The following is a 27,681-nucleotide window of genomic DNA, read 5'->3' on the forward strand; positions in this document are numbered from 1 at the left end:
TGGTTGGGGAGGTTGTTGGTAGTAATAAAATTATTCCTTTTAGGAATTTTGCAAACAGCCTGTTCATTTATATGACCAAGGGTGTAGATAGGGATTCTTATATGGCTGCTTTTAAATGATTCATTTAAATTATCCAACTAATTATAGAATCATCTGTTTTATTTGAAATGTATGGCTTCAGGAAAATTTTGAATTTAATTTGATGTGATTTATTTCTTAGGTTGCTCAGAATGATGGCATCTCAGAAACATGTGCTTACCCATGATTTTTGTTTTGGTGAATGTTTAAAAACAACACAAAAAGCCATTTACGCATGCATTTTATGCACACACACACACACACACAGACACACACAACCCAGAGTGTTCCTTAGGCTGAACACAAGTTCTGATTGAGTAATGGCTATGGAAATTTTCCGCGACATTTAGAAATGCTGTTCTCCAATGCAGAGGAAATAATACATCATGATATCAAATGTTCTTTTATGATAAAGGAAGCAATTACAGAAAGCTTTTATTTATTCAAAGTAACCAATGGTATTGATGAAAAAAAAAACACACACACCAAAAAAACCCAACTCTCCCAATACTACTTTTAAAATGAACATATCAAAACTGATTTTCATTAGAATGTATTTTTCCACACTAGTTAATTAAAAGCCAAGACCCAGATTTATGTATATATTTATATATATATTTATGTGTATATTTATATTTTATATATATATATATCTATCTTGCAGTACAAACAATTAAGCTTCATCATCTGGACAAAAATGCCAACTTACTCTCTTTGTAAAAAGCAATTACAATTTCAAGAAACTTCATATTTGCTTCTTTTGCTAGCACCAAGTAGGCCTGATGTGAATATTCCCATTTCAGGAGAAACATCCATTCTCCACTGCTGCCTGTGGCACCAATTATTCTTTCAGGATCAAGATCTCTGGTGAAGCTTCTTGGTTTGCCGGCAGCACCTCTTTTCTTCTTTGATTTGATGTCATTAGATTCACTGTCAGATAAAAACTTTCTTTATTTTTGTACCTTTTTTTTTTTTTTTTTTTTTTTTTTTTTTTTTACCAGCTTTTTGAGAATTAAGAAATGTTTCAATTAACTCTGGACAATCTAAATTTTTTGCGGGTTCCCAAGTACTGTCAACATCTGACATCCTTTCCACTTCAGGAAATGCTCCACCTTCCCTTTTGCTACAATTGGATCCAGTAGTTTTTCCAGATTCTTCAGGCTCTGCCTCTTCGACTTTTTTACCCTTTTCATTCTGTTTTTTTTTTTTTTCTTTTTCCTCCCTTTTGAAAAAATTTGTTTTTATTTTTTGCAATGTAGTTTCATTTAAGGCTTTTGAGGTTTTTTGTTTTTTGTTTGTTTGTTTCTTTTTTGGTTTTTTTTTTTTTTTTTTTTTTTGCTTGTTTTGGTCGTTGTTTGATTTCGGCACACCTGAAGGGCCATTATTCATACAGATATCGGCTCCCCTAAGCCCCGCCCCTCCAGGCTTTACTTTCAGCGTCCTGAGGCCTATCAAGGCCAGGCTCCCGTCCTCCACCAGGGAGCGCAGGGTTCTTGGTCCGCGCATCTCCGAGGAGAAACAAAGGCCCAGAGTGTGGGCGCTCCAGGGTACCGCGGCACAGGGCCCGCTCCTGTGCCCCTGCGGCCCGGTAACCAAGAGCGCCCCCCACCACCGAAGCCTTGGGACAGAGGGACAACCCCCATGAGCCAAAATCTGTTTCAAGATTTAAGACTGTGACCTCTGTGAATATAGAGATTGTTCAAATGCCCTGAGGTTCTTGGGAGGCTTCTAAGATTACGGAGCATTTGCCAACATTACTATTAATGTTTGTCAAAAATAAAAGACTGGATTAGTGAATGATTAATGATGTAACAGTGTTCTATTGATAATCGGAATAGTTACAAGATCCTTTTACAGAAAAAGATGGAAAAATCACAGCTAACATTTAATTGAGTACACACTATATACCAGGCTCTGAATCACTTGCGGATGTTATCTATAAAATTCAAACGTTCCAACAATGGGGGTATTATTTTCCTATTTTTCTGATGAAGAAACTGAGGCTTTGGAGTATTAGGTATAACTTTCCCAAGCTCTTACAGCTAATAAGTAGTAGAACTGGCCTTCAAAGGACTGTGAAAGGTTGAAGATGATGGTGATCGTAACAATGGTGGTAACAATAAAAACAATGGGATGTCTTTCTATTTCAGGCTCAGACTCTTTTCAAGACTACATTAAGTCCTATCTGGAACAAGCCGGTCGGATCTGGTCATGGCTCCTTGGGGCGGCGATGGTAGGAGCCGCCCTCACTGCCCTGCTGGCAGGGCTTGTGAGCTTGCTGTGTGGTCACAAGAGAAAGCAGCTTGCTGAAGAAAGGCAGCCACTCCTCATGGAGAAAGAGGATTACCACAACTTGTTGTATCAGAGCCATTTATAAAAGGCTTAGGCAATAGAGTAGGGTCAAAAGTTAGAGTGACCTCACTCTAACTCAAAGTAATGTCCAGGTTCCCACAGAATATCTGCTGATATTTTTCTGTAAAGACCATTTGCAAAATTGCAACCTAATACAAAGTGTACCCTTCTTCCAGCTCAGGTAGAACACGCCTGTCTTTGTCTTGCTGTTTTCACTCAGCCCTTTTAACATTTTCCCCTAAGCCCACATGTCTAAGGAAAGGATGCTATTTGGTAATGAGGAACTGTTATTTGTATCTGAATTAAAGTGCTCTTATTTTACAAAAAGGAAATAATTTTGATTTTTGCCTTCTGATTATTTATATATATATTTTATTGGTTCCTTTTTTATTTTAATAAAACAGTGACAAATCTACATTAACTGACTCCTTTAGGCTTCAGAAACACATTTTTTTTTTCTTCAGAAAGTATGATATTCCCCTATATTTTACATTTCTGCTCCAAAATATATTATAAACTTCAAATAGAAAACAACCTTTAGCTCTTTCCTGTCATAGCTCTGACGATATTTTTCAAGGTCATTGAGAACAAGGGCCCAGCCTCAACAACACATCCAGCTAAGTGCCTGTCTCGAGATGTGTCCATTAAATATGTTAATGATGATAATTATAAGTATATTAACATATTTTCACCTTCTAAAAGTATTTTATTAGAGAAAGTTTAAAATGCAATCAAACATTTGAAGTTTGAACAACTCTCTGACTATCAGCCTTTCTGCAGTTCTAGTAAAATAACTCATTTCCATTTTCCTTGCTTATTAAGATTTCAAATTAGGATGTTCAGATAATCCTACTACTTAAATTTTGGGGCCCTATTGATTTCCAAAAAAAAAAGTACAATTGATATTACATTTGTATTATGGCTATATATAGCATAAAAGACGAGGACCAGTGGGTAGAATTTATAGTGGGCCCAATTTTAGTTCAATAAGAGGAAACACTGTTCAATACTCAGTTCCAAAATCAAAATGGACATCTTTGGACAATAATAAGTGGTTACCACTGGAAGTCTTCACATACTAGATTGGGTGGCTAATCTATAGAGAAAATTTAAGCAGTGAGTCATTTAAATTGGCTCAGGGTTCTTGCCAACTCTCTCCCCACTGTAAACCAAAGCTAACCATGCTCTATAAAAAGTCCCTAGTACTCTTCCACATTATTTCAGGGTGTTTCACCATTCTTTCTTCCAGCCTTCTAACCAAATTTATTTACTTTGTCCAGGTGTTCCCAGCTCTTCAGTTTCCTTATACCTAGCTGTGCTTGTCTGCTTAGGATTTTCAAATAGTATTTCAGTTTGACTGCTTTTGTTTCCAGTGTCATCTTTGAACACCATACTTTCTCTGTCCCTTGGTGGCATATTAAAGGCAGATCTACTCAATCCAGGCTCCTAGAAACCCCTCTGGGTCTGGCATCTGAGCCCTACATCTCTGGGAAAGTAGTTAAGATGAGACACACGGGTTTTTATGGGTTCCTTTCCGTCACAAGATTCTGTAACTACTAAAAGGTCTGAAGTATACATTCTGATAGTTTATAAATGCATTTAAAAATAAATTGGCTGAAAAATTTGAGTTCTTGAAAACATCTTTATCTGTATAAGACTGACCTAAAATCAAGACCGCATAATTTTCAAATGATTACTTTTCATTTAGTCCCATTTTAGATTTCAAAGAGAGGCAAAAATCATCCTACTTTACACAGGTCCTAACAACACACATGTCCTAACCATACACTGTGGTTAATTTTAAAATCTACAATAAGTAAAAATTTACAATTATTTCTAAAGTTATCATATTAATTATCAGAAATTCCTAACCATTACTAAACTTGGTAATAGAGCAGCAGTCATCTTTTGACTCCCATTAGTTGTCAAACTTAAGCTAGCATGTCTAATTTCTGATACCGACTGGAGGAAACTCTGGCAAGAAGTGGGGAGCAGCACACGTGGACACAGTGGAAGTCTGTGGGAGGAAACGATAAATACCAGGGAGTATATCCTCAACTTAGTACATAACCAGCAAAAAAGATTTCAAACAGATCATTCACAATGGTGTCTGAGGATTAGAGTCAATTATAGATGTGAATTGAAGCTAGTTAAATGAAGAAGAAGGAGGAATGGGAAAAGAAATTTGCACAATAGTCTGTAGAAGATTCTGAAGAAGGAGTAACAGTGATTGGGGGACACTTTTAGTCACAGATCACACATGTGGGTGGGTCTGGCTTACCTAACAGGGGCCAAGGTGTTGTGGACACCGCAAAACAACTATGTGTGGGTCACTTATCTAGGATTGATTTGAAGGCAAGATTTTAGTCCGGGGTCATACGTTCAAATCATTTCTGCAACGCATTTTGAATACAAGTCCACTTAAGAAATTGTCATTGTTACTGAGAGGGAGCCATATAAAGTCATTTTTTTCCTTTTTCACAGGTAATTCCCTCCATCAGTGCACCTCAATATAGAACATCGTTTTGTTTCTCTAGAGGCTTGAGGTGTCTGTTTGTATAGAAGCAGCATCTATGATAAAACCATCATCACTTTAATTCCATGGTTTTCTCAATATGGCATAGAAATTACATGACTGATACATCAAACTGACAGGTCCATTAAATTTTAATCAACATTATATTCTATGGCTTTGTTTTTTACTGAGACCTTTATAAATTGCTTCATTTTATGCTTCCGCTCTGATCATTTTCCATTGCTACATTATAAGCCACATTCTGTTGAAAAAAATAGAAATAAGCAGCTGTCACTCTTTTTTAATCTTTCTGTGTTTTGTAAAAAAAAAAAAAAAAAAAAAAAAAAAAAAAAAAAAAAAACAGTATTTTTAGTATCCGACCTTTCCAACAAGTCAAATATATAATTCTCCATCTGTAGAAATTACATTTACAATTGGCACAAGTCATTTCATCCAGTGTCTCCAGCAGGCTAACAACTGGCATTAGTGGCGGATGTTTTTAGCTTTTTCCTTGTTTGTGTAGGCTTTGATTTTGTGGGGTTTCTTTGTCATCCTAAAAAGGGCCTTACTGGAGCCACCTATTGTGAGCTTGTTTCGGAGGGCATGCCAGTAGAACAAAGTTCCATGCCCCCTCTGATTAGATGCCTTCTGAAAGCTGCTGAAATGCAAATGTGAAAAGAGTTTTGTTTTTGTTTCTTAATAAACTTTTTATTGCTTATTTTGAAAATCATTTGCCATTTTGTACAATGTAATGAAAATTAAAATTGGCTATGGAAATCACTTAGACCTCAAGAGCTTTCAAATTGTTCAGCTATTTAAAACAATATGGGAAGAATTTAAGTATTTTTTTAAAGAAAGCCTTACCAAAACTTATATTGTTCATGTTTTTCTTGTTTTATGAGTTCTTTTCTTAATAGCAATGTAAGAAATTATTCTTATGACTTCATGTTCATCTTCCAATTTTTATGTTTCATAATCATGATTATACGGCATATTCTTATGATTTCTAGTTTTTCAATTAAAAGTAACAAAGATGTTACAATTTAGTCTGTAGTTGTGATATTCAAAGAACTGTGCTAGGCACTTTCATGTATGTTAACTCATTTAATAATCTACATGTTACCAATATGAGAATAAGTATTATTCATATTGTCAAGGGAGGAAACTGGTTGAAATAGGGTAAACACCTTCCCAAGTTTACGTGCCTGCTCAGTAGTTTAGGTAATTTATCTTGGATTTGAGTTTAGTTATTCCTAGGTGATTCTTATTATAAATTTAATCGTTATATTTTACTCAATTATGTTGAAGTGTAATAACCAACTCCTTGCTACTAAATAGTTTTGATTTAGCTTTTGTTGTTATCGTTTTGTTTAATATTGTAACGCGAATCTTGGTTCATATACCACTTTATTTATCTTAAATTATTTTCCAGGAGTAGGTTCTCTGGGTCAAAGCACATGAATACTTTTATAACTTTTCTAATGGACTGCCACAGCACTTTTGGAAAGGGTTGTGTAGACTTAAAAATGCAAAGAAAAGAGTCTAAAAAAAAGGACAACAGAAAGAATAAATGAGAAAATTAACAGGTAAAGAACTTAGAAGAAAGAAGACATACTGCAATTCTCTTTGAAGGTGAACTGAAGAGCCTTATTTAAGTTAGAGCCTTAACTTCATGTGAATTTAACATGGCATAGGCTGTGATACTAAGTGCATTAAAGATTTGAGAAAATTTTTAACATGTGTGGGATCTCAAGTCAGACTCTATGAATTTGATTCCTGGTGCAATCTCTCACTAGCTGTATAACCTTGTGTGAGTTATCTTACCTCTGTGTGCCTCAGTTTTATCATTGTTAAAATGCATGTAATAATAGTACTTTCCTCAACATGTCCTGAAGAGTAAATCTAAAGACTTTACAGTAGTGCATAAATACTCATTATTATTTCACAAGTTCTCATAGAGTATGTTAACTCAGCATGTTACCTGTTTTAAGAAAGAAAGATAAAAATATAACCACACATTTTGTTTTTCAATAATAATTTTGCAAAACCATGAAGAGTAATGTACCTATGTAATAAAATGATATTATGATAAATGTACTTTTAAGACAGAGAAACATTTGGGGCATAGAAATATTAATTATTCAAGTAATAGACTTCTAGCTCCTAAACAAAAGTTGGCTATTAAAGCACCTATGATGTGGTACTGGGCTTGAACCTAATGCACATCCTAGGCCAACAGTCCCTAGCATGATAAACTCTTCTGAGCTAAAGAGTGTTGGTTCAGTTTAAATCATTCACTCATTTATTCAAGGAACAAGTCTTCATAAAACACCTACTCTGTCCTGGCACTTTGCTAGAGATACGAATGTTAATAAGATTTAGTCTCTATTCACAGTGAAATCACAGTACTCTGAGAGACAAGCCTCTGAGAAAATCATTGCAAAATTATAAATACCATCATAAAGGAATAATCCATGTCTTATTGAAGTAATGTAATTGATACTGCAGGGGTACAATATCATCAGGGGAGCTATAGAAGATTTCAAAGAAAAGCTAACAATTGAATTGTATTCCCAGAAGTTCACCAGGTAGACGAGGTGATCAATCATCTGAGCAAAATGGTAACATGAGCAAAGGTAAGTGCCGACAAGCTATGGCTAATGGGCTAACTCCTGCCTGCCAGTTGTTTTTGTAAATGAAGCTTTATTGAAACACAACCAAACTCATTCATTTACATTACTTATCGTCTATTGATGTTTTAATGCTACAATGGTAGAGCTAAGTAGTTGCAATAGCAACCATATGGCCCAAAGCCTACAGTATTTACTAACTTGTCTTTGATTGAAAATGTCTGCTGACCCCTGGCATAAACCAAATCAGAAAAATTCAGATTAGGTGAAGACAGATCAATGTAGGTAAAAAATCATGAAAGAGAACTTCACCTTAACATTTGAGACAACAATAGTTGATTAGGGTTTTTGTTATTCTATTGATTTGCCGGTTTATTTTAAAGATATAAAGTGCTTTGGTGCAGATATGTAGATACAGATACGGTAACAGATATACACACACACACAGACACACACTGAATTATATGAATAAGGAATGTGGGATTTTAAATATTTTTCTGCCAGCAAATCTACACACTTCCGAGATGTTTGTTTTATTCATCTTCTTTTTTATTCCCTACTGTATTAGTCAATTTTCACACTCCTGATAAAGACATACCGAGAGTTGGCAATTTAAAAAAGAAAGAGGTTTAATTGGACTCACAGTTGCATGTGGCTGGGGAGGCCTCACAATGTTGGAGGAAGGCAGGGAGGAACAAATCACATCTTACATGGATGGCGGCAGGAAGAGAGAATTCGTGCAGGGGATCTCCACCACATGAAGCCATCAGATCTCATGAGACTTATTCACTATCACGAGAACAGCATGGGAAAGACCTGCCCCCATGATTCAATTACCTTCCACCAGTCCCTCCCACAAAACGTGGGAATTCAAGATGAGATTTGGGTGGGGACACAGCCAAACCATATCACTCATTGTTGCCGTTAAGTGTCCTTCCTATGGAGCACCCATCTCTTTGTAAGCTTAGGAACCCAACCCTTCTGAAATTCTTGAGTTTTTATTTCATTAGTTTTCCTCATTCTTCCCCGTGTCTTCAACCCTTCCCATACTGTAGGGTCCTTAACACTTCAGCATTCAGATATGCTTAAGTTAAAAAAGAAAATCACTCTCCATTAATAGCACATGAGCTAAAATGAGGTATGCACAGGTGAGAGTTTCTTTGACCAAGAAATGCCTAAATTTAAAAAGCTGAGTTTTCACTCAGCTTTTGCCCTATTTCTTTTGATAGCCAAGCTGCTTAATAAGGCTATTTATATTTGTGGTATTTACTGCTATGTCTCTTACTGACTACTTAACATACTTCAATTTGTTTTCTGTTCTGCCTCTCTATGGAAATTTTCCTTACCATGGTCACCAAAGCTGTCCATATTGACAAATTAGATGACATTTTTGGTACTCATTTAACCTGATTCTCTCTTCTACTTAAACACTCTTTCCTTATGGTTTCTGAGCAGTAACTCACCTGTTGGTGTTTTCTTCCTTTCCGCTTTTTCCTTCTTGGCATTTCCAAAAGATTCAACTCTTCTGTCTCTAGACATTGATGTTTTCTTAGTTGGGGTTCTCTAAGGCAGATGTTTGCATGGAGGTGGTATTTAGAAAGTGTTTGTAAAATTTATTCTCACTCATAAGTAGGAGCTAAATAATGTGTACATATGGACGCAGAGTTTGGAATGATGGACAATGAGGAATCCACGGGGTTGAGGAGTGGGAGGAGGTGGATAATGGCAGGTTTCTTGGTGGGTACAGTGCACATTGCTCCAGTAATGGATGCAATGAAGGCTCTGACTTCACAATGAAATATGTCAAATGTAGCAAAAATTGCACTTGTATCCCATGATTATAAATAAACAAAATTTCAAATGCAAAAGGAAATAATAAAAGAAGAAAAGGTAAAATGCTTGCAGAACTAATATCTCTAATGGATTAAGAGAAGTATGGAGTGGAAGGAAGAGAAAAAGCAATGTAATAGAGACTTCAGCCAACCCTTCAGGGAGCTCTGCAGCTAGGAGAAATATGAATATATATACAAACATATAAATATACGTATAAGCATACGTATAAACTTTTTATAAGAAATTTGCCTCACACAATTATAGGGGTTGACTAAACCAGTCTGAACTTTGTAGGACAAACAGGAAGGGAAGATAAGCTGACTGAAACTGGAACCTCAAGGACATGAGCTAATGCACAGGTGAGAGTTTCTTTGACAAAGAAAGGCCAAACCCCTTTTTAAAAGACTTTCCAATGGATTAAGCTCCAGATTTCAGCTTAAATTGTAGATCTCTTGGGTTTACAATTCATTTTAGTGATCCCTAAACTTTCATTGTCATTTTTCAGCATCAATGTATCAATAGCACTCAACAAGAGGCACTTCCTTTGAACTTCCCAAACCCCTAAATATACTTTAGTTACAGGTGCATTCAATTCTTCTATCAGCTCATTCCAGTTAATACTGTAAAGTTTTTAACAATTGCCCACTATAGCATGCTAGGAGCTATCCATATTCCAACTACTACTAGTGATGGAGTTTTCATTGCCAATTAACTGGTGGATTATCCAGCAGCAAAATCCTATTTTAGAGACTTCTTTCTAAGACGACTTTTGGCACCAGTAGTCTTCAGGGTCCCCAGAAGACTCAGGTGATCTGACAGCTATCTGCAGCTGGGATGGTCTTTCAGAACTGTCCCACATCAAAGCAGGAAGCTTCAGTATTTGTTTTCCCACATTGTCCAGTCATTGCATATAAGCTGCCCCAGACAAGAGACTCAGGCAAGAGACTGCCTTCTGTGAACACAGTTCCTGAAGAGGGACTCAGCTATGAGCAATCAGCAGCCAACACTAATAGTAGCTGGGGGAAATGAATGCTGTTGTCCTTAAGGAACAATCTGTTCAATACAGCAGAGCATCCACTACACGTGGATGATTTTATCACTCTCATCTTTTCATTCTACTCCCTACTTAAGTCTCCTTTTCTAAAATTCCAGAATTGTTGATGACTCCCAAGCTTACATCTCTAGTCCAAGCTTCATCTTAGAGCTACTAATTGATATATCCAATTGCTCATTTTAAAATTTACTTAAATATTTTACAAGAATTAAAATTGAATGAATCTAAAAGTGAACTCTTACTATCATTCTAAAAATCAATTCCCAGTGAAATAATGTCTTCTGTAGCAAATGGATGGAGGTTATTATCTTATATGAAATAACTCAGGAACAAACCAAATACCATATGCTCTCACTAATAAATGAGAGCTAAGCCATATGCTATGCAAAAGCATATAGAGTGGTATAATGGACAATTGGAGACTCAGAAGGTGGGAGGATGGGAACATGATGAGGGATAAAAAAGTTACCTGTTGGGTATAATGTATACTATTTGGGTGAGGGGTACACTTAGAACCCAGACTTCACCATTATACAATTTATCCATATAACGAAAAACTACTGTACCCCTAAAATTATTGAAAAAAAATAGTTTCTCCTCCAAACTTCCACAACTTAACAAATGGCACCTGTACCCAAGTTATTTCTCACGAAATAAACTTGGAAGTCTTCTCTGATATAGTTTCCCCCACATCTAATCTATTTGCAGTAGTCCTATTTCTGCCTAAAACATGCAATGACTTTGGCATGTCTCCACTTCATTCTAACATGACCTCACTTTCACATCACAGCAATCTCTCTATTTCAGTTCTAGACTAAGTCATAATCTTCTGTTGTTGAAACTACTGCAATAGCCACTTGACTTAATTCTAACCCCCTCACTTGCCATCTTCTAATCCACATAGCAATTAAAGTGACCATTTAAAAGGATGCTTATAACACTTCAGAAGCTTAACATTTCTCTCCAGTTAAATTCTAAGTCCTCAGCGAAGACCTCCTTTTTTAGCCCCTGCCTGCCTTTCCAGTTTTATTTCATGCTATTCTGCACCTTACTTCCAGTACTTCGGGAAGTAAATTCAATGCATCCGTTTCCACTAGATAATAAATTTCATGAAGACAAATTCTGCATTAATTTTGAGAAATTATATTCCCAATGTCTGATCCCTAGTAAGAATAGGATAAATATTAAATGGAAGAATGAAAGTGAAACTCATCAAAAATTAAATCTAAGCAAATAGAGAAAAGTAAAAACAGAATAAACATACTTTATGCTTAAAAAACAGTAAGATCTAGACCTCACTTCAGTATTTCAAGGACTTCCAAAAAGTGAAGATTGCTTATAGTTCTGAAAGAAGTCCAGGTTGCATTAAACTAGGTAATACTTCAACTAAAAGGAAATAGAGAACCCAAATGGTAAACATAGTGACACTGAGAAGTGGGAGCTACTTACAGAAAAATCCTCAGTATGAGTTGAAGGCATCCTGATGTGGTAAATCTTCCAGTGACTCTAAAAGACAATGTTCTTAGATGCAGACGGTGAACATTTCCATCAGACCTTCCATAGCATGACAGATCATAAAGAAAAGTTATTAATAATAGGCAATACTGGAATAATTCATAAAAATAGCTTCGTTCAAAAAAAAATCTTTTCAGGTATCAATGGATGAAACATGAGTTGAAATTAGAATACCAGGTTATATGGGGCTACAGAAGTAGCTAGAAAGAAGCTCTGCCCTTAAGATGGTTTCAGCCCAGGAAGAATATAATAAATATTTATACTCCCAAGCTATAAAAATATGATAGATTTGGCTTAGGGCTATAGAAGAAGAGTTATGCAAGATGAAAGATTTTATAGACTTAATACTTTGGGAGGATTTTATAATATATGTCAAGATCTGGGTATTTTACATATTTGATCTCATTGCATTGTCACTAAAATTTTGTGAATTTATTATTATCATCACTTGCAAGATAAGGAAACTGATACACTAAGAGGCTTAGTAGCATGCCCAAAGTCATGCTGCCATGATGAAATTGAGATCCAAACCTAAGGCTTAACTCAAAGCTGATAAATTTTCCAACATACCATGTTGGTATAGCTTACTGCCAGGTGTGTGTGTGATTGTTTGATGTGTGTATACATACCTGGTAGTAGCATCAAGGAAAAATCAAGGAAGTAATTACATTTAAACTGATCTTTCTGGTTATTCAAATGACTGGTGCATCTTAAATCAAGGTTTGAAGACCAATACCAAAAGAGTGTGTTGAGAATTTTAAGTTCGTGTCCTTTGGTAAAAATGTAGCTTTTCTAGGGAAAAAAAAAAAAAAAAAAAAAACAAACAAACCAGCTCTCCTGCCCTTCAAACAACAACTACAGGTCACCGGGGTGTGCATCTTCTAAAACTTCATTTTGGTACATACTTAGTTGATGTCTAAAAAATTTTTGAGTGTAGGCACAGACATTAAGTAAAAAAGAAGACCATGAGCTATAGATACTAAAATTTTTATGAAAAACGTTTTCAAGTACACATGGAAAAAACAGTTTTTATTGCTAGTAGTCTAATGTTAGTAGTCTTGAATTTAATGTTACTCTATATTAGAAAATGAATTAACTAGCTGGTGTTAAACTATCTCTAAAACTAGGATGGTGGCCATGGAAGGAGAAAAGGACAGATGTGAGAAGCCTCAAAATGAGAAAATTAAGAGGACTTAGTAACATAAATAATAGAGAGGAAAAATCAAAATTCACATTCAACTTGAAAGTCTGTCTTTTCCTAACTTTTCCTTTTTTTCTAACTAGACTAATAACTAATGTTCTTTCTCTAACTACACTAATACCTAAATTCTAAGTACTAAAATGTAATGTGTTGATCATATACATAATTGTTTCCTTTTAGTTTTTCTTTATAATATTTTTAAGGAAAACTATTAAGATTATTTTTATGGTTCTAAGTACTCCTAACAATACTCAATATTTCCTATTAGACGTGGCTTTTAGGCATAACAACACAATGAGAATTAAATTTAATTTACCAGTTACTGAGAACTTATTGAAAATCAGAAATTTTGCTAGGACCCAGGGGTGAGAAGATGATTAAGACTATAAAACCATGTGCTACTTTGAAGAAATCCACACTTACTGGAGGTGACAGGCAAGCTGATAAATACCCATGAAATTGTAATGAAAATGTAATCACTTCTGAAAAATATTTTAAAAACACACTTTTGTAAATAAGTTTATAATATAGAAAAAATAACAAACTATCCATAGTTTACTACCTTATTTCTTCCGGTTGGTCCAATTTCTTTCATAATTACTATAATAGATTCCTTTCTATCTTTTCTATGTTAGACATGATTCAAACACTATTACTATATAATTTCCATATAGTTGTCATATACACCCTGGACATGAGTATGTTATTTCAATTTTAATGAGGAGGACACTTGAAGAACAGAGAACTTCCCAAAGTCACACAACTGGTAAAATAGAGAGACCAGGACTTTTATTCATACATTCCTGATTTTACAACTTCATCCTTCCTGCTATCCATACTATTTCCTTGACTTTCAAATTCATCTTTGTCTAATTAGTAAAGTTATCATTTTTATTAATAGCATTTATAATTTACTTTGTGACCCTAGACACCTTACATATTATTGACTCATGTAACTCTCATTATGTAGATAAAAATACTAAAGCTGATAATCATTTTTAAAACATTGTGCAAGGTAACAGAGCTCACACTGGTGGAGGCAGGATTTTAACTCAAGCAGTATAATAATAATTAAAAAAAAAAAAACAAAAAGAAAAAGGAAGAGATAAAAAAGCAAGGAATATTAGGGCTTTGGTGATATAATGTTTTAATTCTGCCCTGCCAATCACCTCTGTTTTGTGTTAGGGAACTGACAGAGGAATATACAATAAACGATATGCAAAGGGGAGAGAAGGTTCTATTAACAGCGATATCAGTGACTAACTCCAGTTTGGGGTTCTCTGCTAAAGCTAGGTTGGTGCACAAGACTTAAGCAATAGTCTCAAGTGAAACTTTCAATGGTTAGAAAAAAATGACTCCAAATCTGGGGCACTTACCACCCTTAGTCTATCAAATTGAGAAAGGAAGGCAAGGAGAGAAAAGAAGCACAACAAAGATGACAGCAACCTCATTGACATTCTAGCATATGTATGGCATAGAAGAAATGGAAGAGAGAATGAGAATGTGGGATAAGGTCCTGCATCCACTTTTCTCCCAGGAACAAAAGACAATGAGAGATCAAAGTACTAAGGGGCATGCAAATTGTGTCAAGGGTGCTCAGTATCACCTAGGATTATTAATTCTCTAAGGATACTCAAGGTCTCAGTATAGTTTTACTCACAGCAATGATTTACTACAATGAAAGAATAAAAAGCAAAATCAGCAAAGGGATAAAGTGTGTGGGGTGAAGTCCAGGGGAAATCAGGCACAAGCTTCCAAAAGTCCTCTTCAGTGGAGTCGCACAGGATACACTTAATTCCTCCATCAACAAGCTGTGACTTGCATGAAGTGTTGTCTACAAAGGAAGTTTTTTAGACACTCAGTGCCCAAGGTTTGCATTGTAGGTTGATCGCATAGGCATCTTGCCTAGCACTTATCGCAATTCCAGAGTCCCAGAAAAAAAAGCATGTGTTCAGTATAAACCTTATTGCTTGCACAAAAGTGTTGTAACATTCAGTCATTGTTATCAATTAGGACAGTGAGAATAGTCCCGAAATTTCAAGTTCCCAAATGCCAGCCAAGAGACAAGCTTGCAAGCATCCTTTTCTAAGAAGGATATCAGTCTCAGGCCTGGTATATTAACTTTTTTTCTGCACACAGATATATGCATAATCCTTTACACTCAAGAATCATAGCCCTTAATAAATGTGGACCAATAAAAATTTCACACTCTGTCTAAATTATTATCCTCTCTTCTCTATTCTTGAAGGCAGAAGAAAGAAAGGGACGATAATAAAAGCCGACCAATCAAAATAGAAAAGCATCTCTGTCTCCTACAGAAATGCCCAAGTTGGTACAAAACCAGTAAGTGAAGAATAAAAACTAAAAATATAAAAAGTCACAGAATCTTCCTTCCCATTTACCACACCCAGAAAAAATAGGTATTGTCAAGCCTCATTATATGCAGATTCCATATTTGCAAATCACCTGCTTGCTAAAAAGTTTTGTGACCCCCAAATTAATACCTGCTGCACTTTCATAGTTTTTTGCAGTCACGAGCAGAGCAGTCAAACATTTGTCTCTCCAGGTCGACATTCCCAGCTGAGCCCCAAGTGTAGTGAAGTTTTGTTTAGTGTTCCTAAGGACCTCCAATTAAAGTCTTTTGTCAGAATAAAACAAAAAGTCTGTCTTCTTGTCTTGTGGATTAGATTTAGATATAGATATAGATAAAGATGTATATAGTAGATAAGCTTTATTCAGGGATGAGTTCAATATTAATGAATCAACAATATATATTAAATAAGGTGTCTTTAAAAAGAAACACACATATATAATGTTATATATTAAAAGGTTGATGGAAATTTGATCAGAGGCTCATGGGAACCTATCTGAGAGTATTCACTAATTCAGTCTGTGTGGCAACTTTGTAGAACAAAACTACCATAAATAACGAGAATTGACTCCCCTTCAAACATCACTTCATATACAAAGAACCTCTATCTACCATAAAGTCACCGGGTTCCGCAGCACATTGTGTATGTCAGGGAGCTATAGCAACCATGGGCACAGAAGGGGCTGTGACGGGGAAGGGCCAGTGCCTCAATGACTCCTCTGAGCCCTGGGGCAGAGAAAAACTCGGAATCAAGGATAATAGGCTAATTCAGGCACTGAATTGGGAACAGACAAACTCAGAGCTTGGATTAATCCAAAAACCCAAACAAATAGACTTTTGCCAAGTGTGGCATTGAACTTTGGGTCTTAAAGTCTGTAGGTGGGTTATTAACCAACAGGGAAAAACAAGGTTCAAGTTTAAAGTTAGGTTCAAGGAAATAGGTGAGGAAAAGAGTTTATATTAGAAAACAAAAGAAAAGATGTAGTCATAGTACAACTTCAGGGTATAACTGTGGCTCTGAGGGCTCTCTGGCTGTCTGTTGGCTCTAATTTGAAGCACTCTTCTTATGACTGGCAGATATGGGTTAGAGGGAAGGGGCAACCGCCCCAAAAGAGAGGGCTTAACAATGCCCACATGGTTATAATATATATTACTAGATATTTCGTTTCAATCTGCTTTGGAAGACAGGTGCAAGGTAACTATGTCCTCAGTATTTCCCAAGTGTCCCATTAGATATTTAAAATAAATAACTAAACTAATCACTTCCTACCATTGGTATAACAGAAAACCAAGGCACAGGGACTGCTATTTAAAAATCTTGAATCTGAGTTTATTTACCAGTCAACACCTCCATTTATCTTTTATCAAAATAAAACACAAATTTAATTTCAGAAATCACCTTGTCAAAATGCATGTGCATTTGAAATCTGTCATAATTAGTAGTTACTCTAAGTGTATTTTTTCACACAATACGTTGGTTCTATATCTAAAATGATAAAGTCAATTCTGGTATGTATGCTTACATCTCCCAGTTGATTACACATTTATCAGCAAGCTACAAACGTGGCCTCTGCAACACAAGCTACTTGAAAAGATTTCTCAGAGATTTTCTTGCCTAATAAAAAGTCTGATGAGAAACTTTTACTGTCACATATTTTCATATTTTTTAGCCCTAGCAAACACATTCTGACAGGTGAATCAATACGAATAAGGGAAGACATTGCATAGAAACTTTTGGTCTTCAGAATTGAGATTTGCATCAATGACTCACTGATTTGTGCATCCTTCAAATATTTTTTTCCTCAATTATCTTTTGTGTTCTTCTCTCGCTGGCTGCTGCTGATGAGTAATTTTACAACACTAGTGCTATTAAAGCATGTACTTATGACCCCATTGTGACACAAAGCAAATAGTGCACATAGCAAATGCAAGCACACAACTGTTAATCTTGCCCTTTAAATGCATTTGAACTTGACCTGTTGAAATGCCCATTACAGAGTGTATGACAGCTTGGACAAATACAGGGGGCAAGACACCATCTCAGGAAAGCAGACTCTTTGAAAATAAATCACTTGAAGGACTGCAACGTGGTAGGAATTGATTGAGAAAAATACAGTACCACATAGTGAAATAACCTGCTTAAACCCTACAAAACAAGTCACTACTTCTAAAAGCTATATAAGTTAGAGCTCAGTGGCATCTAATTTAATCCATGAATGACTCTTAAAGAAAATAATGACTAATAATTTAATGTAAAGAGCATAGATTTAGAAACATCAATAATATAATGTCTTGTATTCAGAAGCAAATATATTTTCTTTTTCTTTTTCTTTTTTCTTTTTCTTTTTTTTTTTTTTCAGACGGAGTTTTGCTCTTGTCGCCCAGGCTGGAGTGCAATGGCACAGTCTCAGCTCACTGCAACCTCCACCTCCCAGGTTCAAGTGATTCCCCTGCCTCAGCCTCCTGAGTAGCTGGGATTACAAGCGTGAACCACCATGCCTGGCTAATTTTTGTATTTTTAGTACAGATCGGGTTTCACAATGTTGGCCAGGCTGGTCTTGAATGCCTGACCTTAGGTGATCCACCCACCTCGGCCTCCCAAAGTGCTGAGATTACAGTCATGAACCACCATGCCCAGTCAGCAAATACATTTTCATACTGCTGATGCAGGAACGCATTTCAACTTGGTATAGCCTAGGCATATCTTAGGACCTAAAAGTGATCACAGTCATATATACTGAAGCATTTTTACTCATCCTATCCACTATAAAATCATCAATTCTACAGAGAGTCAAAGTCAACATAGAAACACAAGATATAATGATTCTCAGAGAGCATTTTTAGAAAAAAGTCTGATCCGCATTTTACTGATGGGGAAAGCAGTTTTCAGATGGTATCAGAACACTGGTCTCTAGGACAGGGCTGATGGCAAATGGCTCATATCCTACCTTAGGAAATGTCAGGCACACCTGACAGTAACTTTACTATTATTCTTTATTTTGCATAATTTGAAGATTTCAAAAAAGGGAGATTGTGATGTGCTGGATAAAATAAACAAAAATCTGTAAGCAGGAGTTTTTACATGTGTGTAAATATGTACAGTATACTCAATGTTTAGGTAAAATTGACTCCCCAATGATCAAACATAAAAACGCAACATTTAAACTTCGTAATGAACATATTACATTATATTAATTTTCTGTGCAAATATATAGATATTTTAATATTTTTAAATTATATGAATATTTAATGTTCCAATCTTACTGGATACAATTATGAGATTTAAAAATAATAACAAAAAACAAACCAAAAATAAAACCCAAATCCCAAATCCAGCATGTTAAATTTAAATATCAGAATTCTATCATTCCGAATTACATGTCCTGCTGTAAGGAAAATCACAAAAGTGTTGAGTGGCTTGGAAATTAGAATATTTTCAAAGTGTTTCAAAGGAGCAGTCCTTAAATACTACTTTTTTATTATCTTCACATGTAAGACTGGTCCTTCTTTAGTATGAAAACAACACTATGCTGTTCTCAAAATCCTAGAGAAAATTCTTGATTATTATTGCCAAAAGCGCATAATTCCCAATGAAAAGAGATTTTAAGTATGTTTGAACAAATTTTATTTGTTTCAATTGTAAGCACTGTGTCATGTTCCAAAACAATAAAGGTTTTCTTACGTACTATGACTTTATAGCAATAAAATTATATATAAATGTATGCATATTTTCAATTATTTATGAATATTGAATTTGATTTAGTGCTTTCTCTTCAGCACTGTATCATGCCACACTTCCATTTAACTAGATAACAAGGATCAAATGCCAAACTTGGATTGCTGAGCATCTCACAATTGGATGGGAGGACTATACTTTCTCTAATTGCAAACCTGAAATTGTTGAATGCTATGAAAGCTGGAGGGTGTTGCTACACATTATTCTAGAATTTCATTTTCACTCAAGAGATTTTTTTTATAATCCACCATAAAAATACACACATGCACATACACACATTATTTAAATATAAAAATCTAGAAAATACCATGAGCTTTGAGGAAAACCCACAATGTAAAATATCTCCAGTAAGAGTAAGAAAGCTATACATTTACTTTATTCCCATCTAAAGAAAAAGCAGATAAAATGTCTTGCAATTTTTGTAAATAGAAGGATTTCTAGTGCTAAGACATAGGTCTTGAATTTAATTCAGTAGAATATCTCATAAACACTGAAATTTTCCTCCATCAAATCCTAAATAAGTGGGATAACTCATGCTACCATCTGCAATTCTTAACTTAATTTTCGTAAGTGAATACAACTATCTCTAGCCACACTGGGCCTGGCCCAAACCAGCTAAGAGGAATTCAGAAAACATATACTAGATTTAATAAAAGACTTTCTTTGTGGAGAGCAGAACAAAGACCGATAGTAGTGCTGGTTTGCTGTGGGTGTTTCCCTACTTGTCCAGAAAACAAAATTAAATAATCAATCTCTCAGGTACAATGGACTGCAACTCATAAAAGTCTGAGTTTTACTTTCTTACAACAGTGTTTGATATTTACTCTGTTATCAAAAGCCTACTAAGGGAGATTTGCCTAGGAAATCTCTCTCTTCACCATACTTATCCTCCCCTCTTCCACATTTTTGCCACACTATATCCCTGTCAATTAAGCAGAGGTAGATATTATTCCCATTTTTACATAAGTGGTCTAATATATTTCATGGATGAAGGCTCCAAATTTTCTGATTTCTCTCTCAGAAGCCTGTTTTCTTCATAACCAATGAATGTGGCTGAATACAATGGTAACACTGGCACGCTCTCAGGGTAGAACAGCATGTCATCCAATTGTATGCTTAATTTTTAAAGTGATTTCTACTTTTTCCATCTCTAATTTAATTTATTTTTTATTTTTTATTTTATTTTTATTTTTTGAGACCAAGTCTCGCTCCTGTCCCCCAGGCTGGAGTGCAACGGCACAATCTTGGCTCACCGCAACCTCCACCTCCCAGGTTCAAGGGATTCTCTTGCCTCAGCCTCCTGAATAGCTGAGATTACAGGTGCCCGCCAACATGCCCGGCTGACTTTTGTGTTTTTAGTAGAGACAGGGTTTCACCATGTTGGCCAGGCTGGTCTCAAACTCCTGACCTCAGGTTATCTGCCTGCCTTGGCCTCCCAAAGTGCTGGGATTACAGGTGTGAGCCACCTTGCCTGGCCTTAAAACAAATTTTAATGAAAAGAGAAAAAACATATAATCTCCTGCTAATGCCTTTCGGTAAACAGATAATTGTTTTATTTAAACAAAGGTGTAATTGCACCTGGTGGGCACCCAGTTCTGCCATTAAAGATTCCATGCTGACTCAAGAGATTGTATTTTCCTAAACCTGTTAGTCCCTGGGAGCCTAAAGAATAAACTGTGCAGCACATCTAATCACAGAGTGTAGGGTATGTCCCAGGCCATGTTCCAACACAGGTGCAATAAGGTATTTTACATTCCTTTGAGGTTCAGCTGCAGACAAAAGCCTAGAAAATTTAATGGCTTTGTCTTTAGCCAATGTGTTGGCTGCAGTAAATTTTTAAGCAAGTAAGCAAAGCTCCTGTTTGATGCACTGTGAATATTTCTCACCACTAAAATGAGTTACATAGTCATACAAAATTGATGCTAGGTTCAAGTGAATATGCTGATATAAGTAAATATATATACTTTTATGTTACAACAGAGATAATGTATGTTTCTCAATGTCTGCAATTGTTAAGAAGGTTTTCATTCCCTGGGTGGAAGGATAAGGGTTGTGAAATATGACCCTGCAATGACAGAATTTTAATGCATTGTGTATGTGACTAAAGCAGTGCATGGCATCCTGGCCTTCTTTATTGCCATACATATTAAAGTATTTTGCAGTGCTGGCTCTCATCTAAGTGTCGGGGTCTTCTCTAGGTCAAACAGCAGCTCATCAATGCTTTATTTCTTAAAGAACCTAGATATAATTTTAATCTAAGATAAAGCTTCTTGCTAAAAATCTAATGTCAGTGAAAATGTGAAAGGTTCCCTAAAATCTAGCCATACATCACATTCTTTTATATTCTTCCAAACCAGAGAAATAGCCAGTTTACCAAGTATTTGAGCATCTTTTGAGTTATAAAAGGAAAAACATTATTATGTCCTGATGTATTCAATGATTTTGCTTTCTCTGACAAGTTTTATTCCTCCTATGAGACATTTCTTGCCCTTCCTAGTTCTGAAATGTGAATTTTAACACTTTGCATCAGGTTGTTGGTCTCTGTTCTAAAGCAACATTAAGCTTTCTGTTCATTTTTATAAAAGATCCACATGATCTTTTTTTCTCTTACAATAAACCCCATTTGCTAATTATTAGATGTTTTCTGCTTTTTCTCTTTAGAAAATTTAGTTTAACTAGTCTCTGCAATTGTGTCCTTTAAGAATAAAGAACATAATAGTATAGAATAGAATAAAGAGTCTTACAGAATAGAATAATAAAGTTAGTGCAATAGAGAGGATATTTAGAAGAGAAATAACAGTGAGTTCTCATTGTCCTGAGGTGGCTGAAGTAAATGTCAATCTCATTATATTTGATTTCATTTATTTCCTGTCTCACTAGTTTACAAAATGCCGACTCTTTTCTCCTGGACAAAAAGTGAGTTATGGTCATGTGAGTAGTGAACAATAGTCATTTGTTTTGATACCAGCGTTTCCTGGGTGGTTAGAAACCTGGTGAAGTTATGATTTTCATCTATGAACTTGAATTTAAAATTATAATATTAGCATTTCCTAGAAACTACATTACAGATTTCTCCAATGCAAAACTCTGGAGAACACAATCCCTTTATCACAATTATCATACTTAAAAACAGGTATATGAAAATGTTAGGCAAAACATATAAGACTAACACATTTAGAATAAGAAGATAGATTCATCAGAAGAGTATAATTTTCTGAATCTGAATCTGGAATTAACACTCAGTGTCTTATTTTCCACATGACACTAAATCGGGTTTAACAGGGAGATTCAAATTCACAGTGCAAGATATTTTTATTAGATGAAGATTTCATGGGGAGGTGAAGAGCCTTTCAGTAGAAGAGATTTAAAAAATTGAACTCCAGGCCGGGTGCAGTGGCTCACGCCTGTAATCCCAAAACTTTGGGAGGCCGAGGCAGGCGGATCACAAGGTCAGCAGATCGAGATCATCCTGGCTAACACAGTGAAACCCTGTCTCTACTAAAAAAATATATAAATAAATACCAAAAATTAGCCAGGCGTGGTGGTGGACACCTGTAGTCCCAGCTTCTTGGGAGGCTGAGGAAGGAGAATGGCGTGGGTCTGGAAGGCGGAGCTTGCATGAGCCTAGATCACACCACTGCACTCCAGCCTGGGCGACAGTGTGAGATTCCATCTCAAAAAAAAAAAAAAAAAAAAAAAAAAGAAAGAAAGAAAAAAAAAGAAATTGAATTCCAGGCTCAGCTCTGCTACAAACTCAATAGATGACTTGTAGCAATTTTGATCCTCAGTTTTCCCAATTGTAAAATAAGACTACTTCTACTTTCAGTATTTTATTTTCAGTAATATAACTGTGTATGGAAAAAGTCCTAGTTAGCACAAGAAAAGGAAACTTCTTAAAGTGAATAGCAACTTAAAAATTTTCCCCTGGGTTTGTTTAGAAAATTCACTTTTTGGCTAGTTTAACCATCCTTAAGAAACAGAACATTTTTTCTTAAAATTTCTTCTCTTTTATATAATGAATATTCTTCATCACTAGCATTATCTATTAATGACAACAGTCCATTTGCCGCCAGTGAATCTCTTTAACAACGGCTCATAATTTAAATCCATCACCTGCTGTGAATGCTCCAAGTAAACACTGATTTGTGGGTTTATAAATCACATGGCTGTGTAGATTAAATTGATTCAGTCTGTTCCTTGTCTACATTGCTTTTACGCTATTGTTTTAAATGCCTAGACTACCATAGTCACCCAATTGGCATTTTAAAGTCACTGAATGAAGAACTATCAAGCATTTCACTTTTAACTTGAAATTTTTAAAAAAGAAAATGAAGTCCCAAATGTATGTACATATATGTATGGATTTATGTAGTATATATGTATGAGTGTGTATGTATATGAATCATAGTTTTTTAGAATTATTTATATGTAAAAATGATAGTCTTCCCTTGCATAAATCAGGTGATACAGCAAGATTAAAAACCGATGGAAAGTCCTACTGAATTATCTGTTTGGTAACATATAAAGAGAACACCCTTGTCCACAAAATAAATGTCTTGGTATAATCCTACAAAAATTGGTAGTTTGGGCCAGGAGTGGTGGCTCACACCTGTAATCCCAGCACTTTGAGAAGCCAAGGTGGGAAGATCACTTAAGCCCAGTAGTTTGAGGCCAGCCTGGTCAACATTGTGAAAACCCTGTCTCTACTAAAAATAAAAAAATTGGCTAGGTGTGGTGGCCTGTGCCTGTAGTCCCAGTTACTTGGTAGGCTGAGATGGGAGGATCACCTGAGTTCAGGAGGTGGAGGTTGCAGTGAACTGAGATCGCATCACTGCATCCCAGTGTGGCTGGAAGACCCTGTCTCAGGAAAAAAAAAAAACAAAAACAAAAACAAAAACAGACAAGAAAAAGAAAAGAGGTGTATGAGTAGAAACACATATAGCAATAGCCATTTTGTTTAGAGGTTCTTAAACAAGTGTGCTTCTTTTTGGAATGTGTTTCTAGGTTCCCCAAAATTGTAGGGATGTGCTGTATGTCATACTAAGCATTTTAATCAGATTCTCAAAAGGATACACTGTCCAAAAATTTAAAAAATGATACATTTTAGTCTATGTATGAGAAGTAATTTGACTCAGTCACACCATTAGCCTGCAACAATATTGATAGTTCCAGAACTCAAATTCCTAAGGCTTCTCATGCTAGGGTGCACTCAAATGCTAATTCTCTCTTTTTTTTTTTTTTTTTTTATTTTGAGTCAGAGTCTCATTGCCAAGGTTGGAGTGCATTGGTGCAATCTCGGCTCACTGCAACCTCCGTCTCGCCTCCCCGGTTCAAGTGATTCTCGTGCCTCAGCCTCCCGTGTAGTTGGGACTACAGGCACCCGCCACCATGTCTGGCTAACTTTTGTATTTTTAGTAGAGATGGGGTTTCACCATGTTGGCCAGGTTGGTCTTAAACTCCTGACCTCAAGTGATCCGCCCGCCTCGGCCTCTCAAAGTGCTGGGATTACAGGTGTGAGCCACCACGGCCACAGCCGGCGCAAATGCTAATTCCTGACAAGCAGAGTGTGTTTCTTAAACTTGCATCATCTTGTGAACAAATGTTGCTGCTTTATTTGTTCCAAAGTTATAATGAGCTTATAGAAATTTCAAGGACACCATTTCAATTTTAACATTTATTGCTACCAAAATTAGTGATTTAAGGCTTATATTTTAAGAATGATCCGCAGAGAATTAATCCCTCAAAATAAAGCAAAGTTCTCTTAAACATGCAAGATGAAACCCTGCAGAAGCAAAGATGACCTACGTTTAACATTTAACATTTGAACACCTACTGGAACTTGAATAAGCAAGGAGGCTCCTCTGGAATGGCAGACCAACTTTGAAACATCTTTCTTTTGAAAAATCTTCTACCTGTTTTATGGAAATTAGGTGCCTTAATATAATAACATAAATAAATTATGATCAGTATAGAGTCAGTATTGCACATTAAGCCTGGACTAACCCAAAGTTTCTTTTTACTAGTTCTTTCTGTTAAATGTTTTCATGAAAATTCTTTTTAATCTAAAACTGTTGTCCAGACATACTAGTTATTAAATATGCCTTCAGAGCTAAATCTGCATGAGCATTCCACATTTCCCATCCGTTTCTTGGATTCATCTGCTTTCCACAGAAAGGAGAATTTCAAGGAGAGGAAGAAATATCTACAAGTAAATATCATTCCATATGGGTTAGCATGCTTGATTGTTATTGGTGAATTACAGCAAAAAAATGACAGTAGCATCTGTCATGTTGTTTTGTGTAACATTTTAACAATGGTAAGGTAAGTCACACTGCTGATTTCAGCAATGTGTTATATTTGAAAGCAATTGATAGCCGACTACTAAATAAAATCACTAAATTGTATGAATGCCTTAATTCTTTTTTTTTTTTTTTTTTTTTTTTTTTTTGAGACGAAATCTTGCTCTGTCACCCAGGCTGGAGTGCAGCAGTGCAATCTTGGCTCACTGCAACCTTTGCCCCCTGTGTTCAAGCAATTCTCTGCCTCAGTCTCCCGAGTAGCTGGGATTACAGGCACCCACCACCACACCCACCTAATTTTTGTATTTTTAGTAGAGACGGGGTTTCACCAACTTGGTCTGGCTGGTCTTGAACTCTGACCTCGTGATCCACCCGCCTTGGCCTCCCAAAGTGTTGGGATTATAGGCATGAGCCATGAATGCCTTAATTCTTAAGATAGTAATGGGGAATACTGTTCTGAGCCAAGAATGTGATAGCCAGGGAATATAAGTTTATAAGATCACACAGTGTAGTTCTAACAGTGACTTTAAACCCAATAGCTCCCTATGGAAATTCAGGATACCAAAAAGTGCAACAGTAATATTCTGGATTCTAAACTTAAGTTTGAATAAGGATATCATATTTCCTCTTACTTAGAAGGTAAAATACAGGTTTTACTAATCAAGAATGTGATTAGACTTTCAATATCTCCATCATAAACCAATGTGTGACAAAGGAGATAAATCTTATATTCAGTCCCTACTGACAGACATGATGTCCTTTGGTCTCAAAGTGCAAATTAACTAAGTATCCCAAGAGACTACAGCCTAAGACAAACTCTACCTGGGAAAAACAAAACAAAACAAAATAATAACAATAATAGAGACAAAAATACTGAAAAAAGGAAAAAGGTATTAGTATGTCTATCCCTTTATAATTTATAGTAGGAATATTTTCATTACCATGCAATAGTGTTAAATTAAATAAAGATGAAAGGGATCTATTAAATCATGATGTCTAATGCATGCTAAGGGAAGGCATATTTCCCTGGAGAGAGGAATAAAAAGAAAAATATATATAAAAACAGATACTATAATAACATTTGAGGAAGGTTCAGTTAGCATATAGTCTTCAGATATCAAATAGAGATATTAGCATAAGTAGTGGAGACAATTAGATATTGACACAAAGTACCCGTATCAATACAGAGTCTTGTGCTGTGTTTTCAAACATCTAATATATTTGCCTGGAGCGCTTGCAAATTAAAGCTACTCTGTTTATACACAACATAGAAAATGGAATTTGAGCTTCAATGAATTTTTAATTTTGTTCAATCTTGCATTTGTTCAACCAAAAACAATTTAAAGAGGAACACGACGATCAGCCTTAGATTAAGCAAGTTCAGCTCCTCACTAGGGAGTTTTTGAATCCACCATAAAAATCAACAGTGTGCATCTAATAGTTTTCTTTTAATTTGAGAACTGAAAAGTGAATCATCACATCAAATATTCTTCAGGGTCTCTTTTGTTTCCAGATTAAACATGTAATGTGACCTGTCATCTTGCCACATTCTCACATTTCCATTTTAAATAATCATAAATAAGAAAACCTTACTATTCTTTGGCATAACACAGCTGTTTGATTCCGCTGAGTTTCAAAGTCTTAGAAATTGCACTCATTCCTTCTTTAGAGTCCTGCTTTATGGCAAAAGTTTTCAACTGAAAGACTCTTTATTGTATTCAAATCTTGTCCCATACGAGTTGTTCTGGTTACTTAGTTTATGAAGAGTCTTGGATAGTGAATTGGGTCCACAACAGAAAACACCAACTGTTTTCCTAGAACAAGAGAAGAGGAAATAGAAAATCAGGTGTAAAATTAGGCAGAAAGTAACAAGAAATATGTTTTATTAGCATGGTTTAAAGTATTAACAAAGTCAATTTCTTGCTGTTTTACATATGGAAAACAATTTTCTAATTATTTCCAAATGTAAATGTCAACCAGGAAAATATTTTGTTTACCTCATACTTTTCATTCTAGAATTTAGGGTAATTCAAAGAATGTACCTATGAGCACAAATATGCTTATTATCAGGCTGAGATTGATTAGTTTGCCTTAGTC

General features: G+C 35.6%; 2 protein-coding genes and 1 pseudogene across 9 annotated transcripts in view; 1 reads left to right on the forward strand and 2 right to left on the reverse strand.

Annotated features, from left to right (window-relative positions):
* TYR (tyrosinase) overlaps window positions 1-2,845 on the forward strand; it is a 119,996-nt gene extending 117,151 nt beyond the window's left edge. Inside the window, exon 5 of the mRNA XM_050755539.1 lies at window positions 2,229-2,845. Coding sequence (XP_050611496.1) covers window positions 2,229-2,455 — 227 coding nt within the window. The 3' untranslated portion in view covers window positions 2,456-2,845. The remainder of the gene's footprint in view (window positions 1-2,228) is intronic.
* LOC126934763 (chromobox protein homolog 3-like) lies at window positions 752-2,307 on the reverse strand (annotated as a pseudogene).
* Window positions 2,846-5,273: 2,428 nt separating the features above from the next.
* Window positions 5,274-27,681, reverse strand: part of NOX4 (NADPH oxidase 4) — a 191,954-nt gene continuing 169,546 nt past the window's right edge. For all 8 annotated transcript variants that reach the window (XM_050755530.1, XM_050755535.1, XM_050755531.1 and 5 more), the window contains one exon: window positions 5,274-27,398. In XM_050755530.1, the coding sequence (XP_050611487.1) occupies window positions 27,278-27,398 (121 nt within the window). In that variant the 3' untranslated portion in view covers window positions 5,274-27,277. The remainder of the gene's footprint in view (window positions 27,399-27,681) is intronic.

Source organism: Macaca thibetana, chromosome 14 (assembly GCF_024542745.1).
Source record: "Macaca thibetana thibetana isolate TM-01 chromosome 14, ASM2454274v1, whole genome shotgun sequence".
Classification (NCBI taxonomy): domain Eukaryota; kingdom Metazoa; phylum Chordata; class Mammalia; order Primates; family Cercopithecidae; genus Macaca; species Macaca thibetana.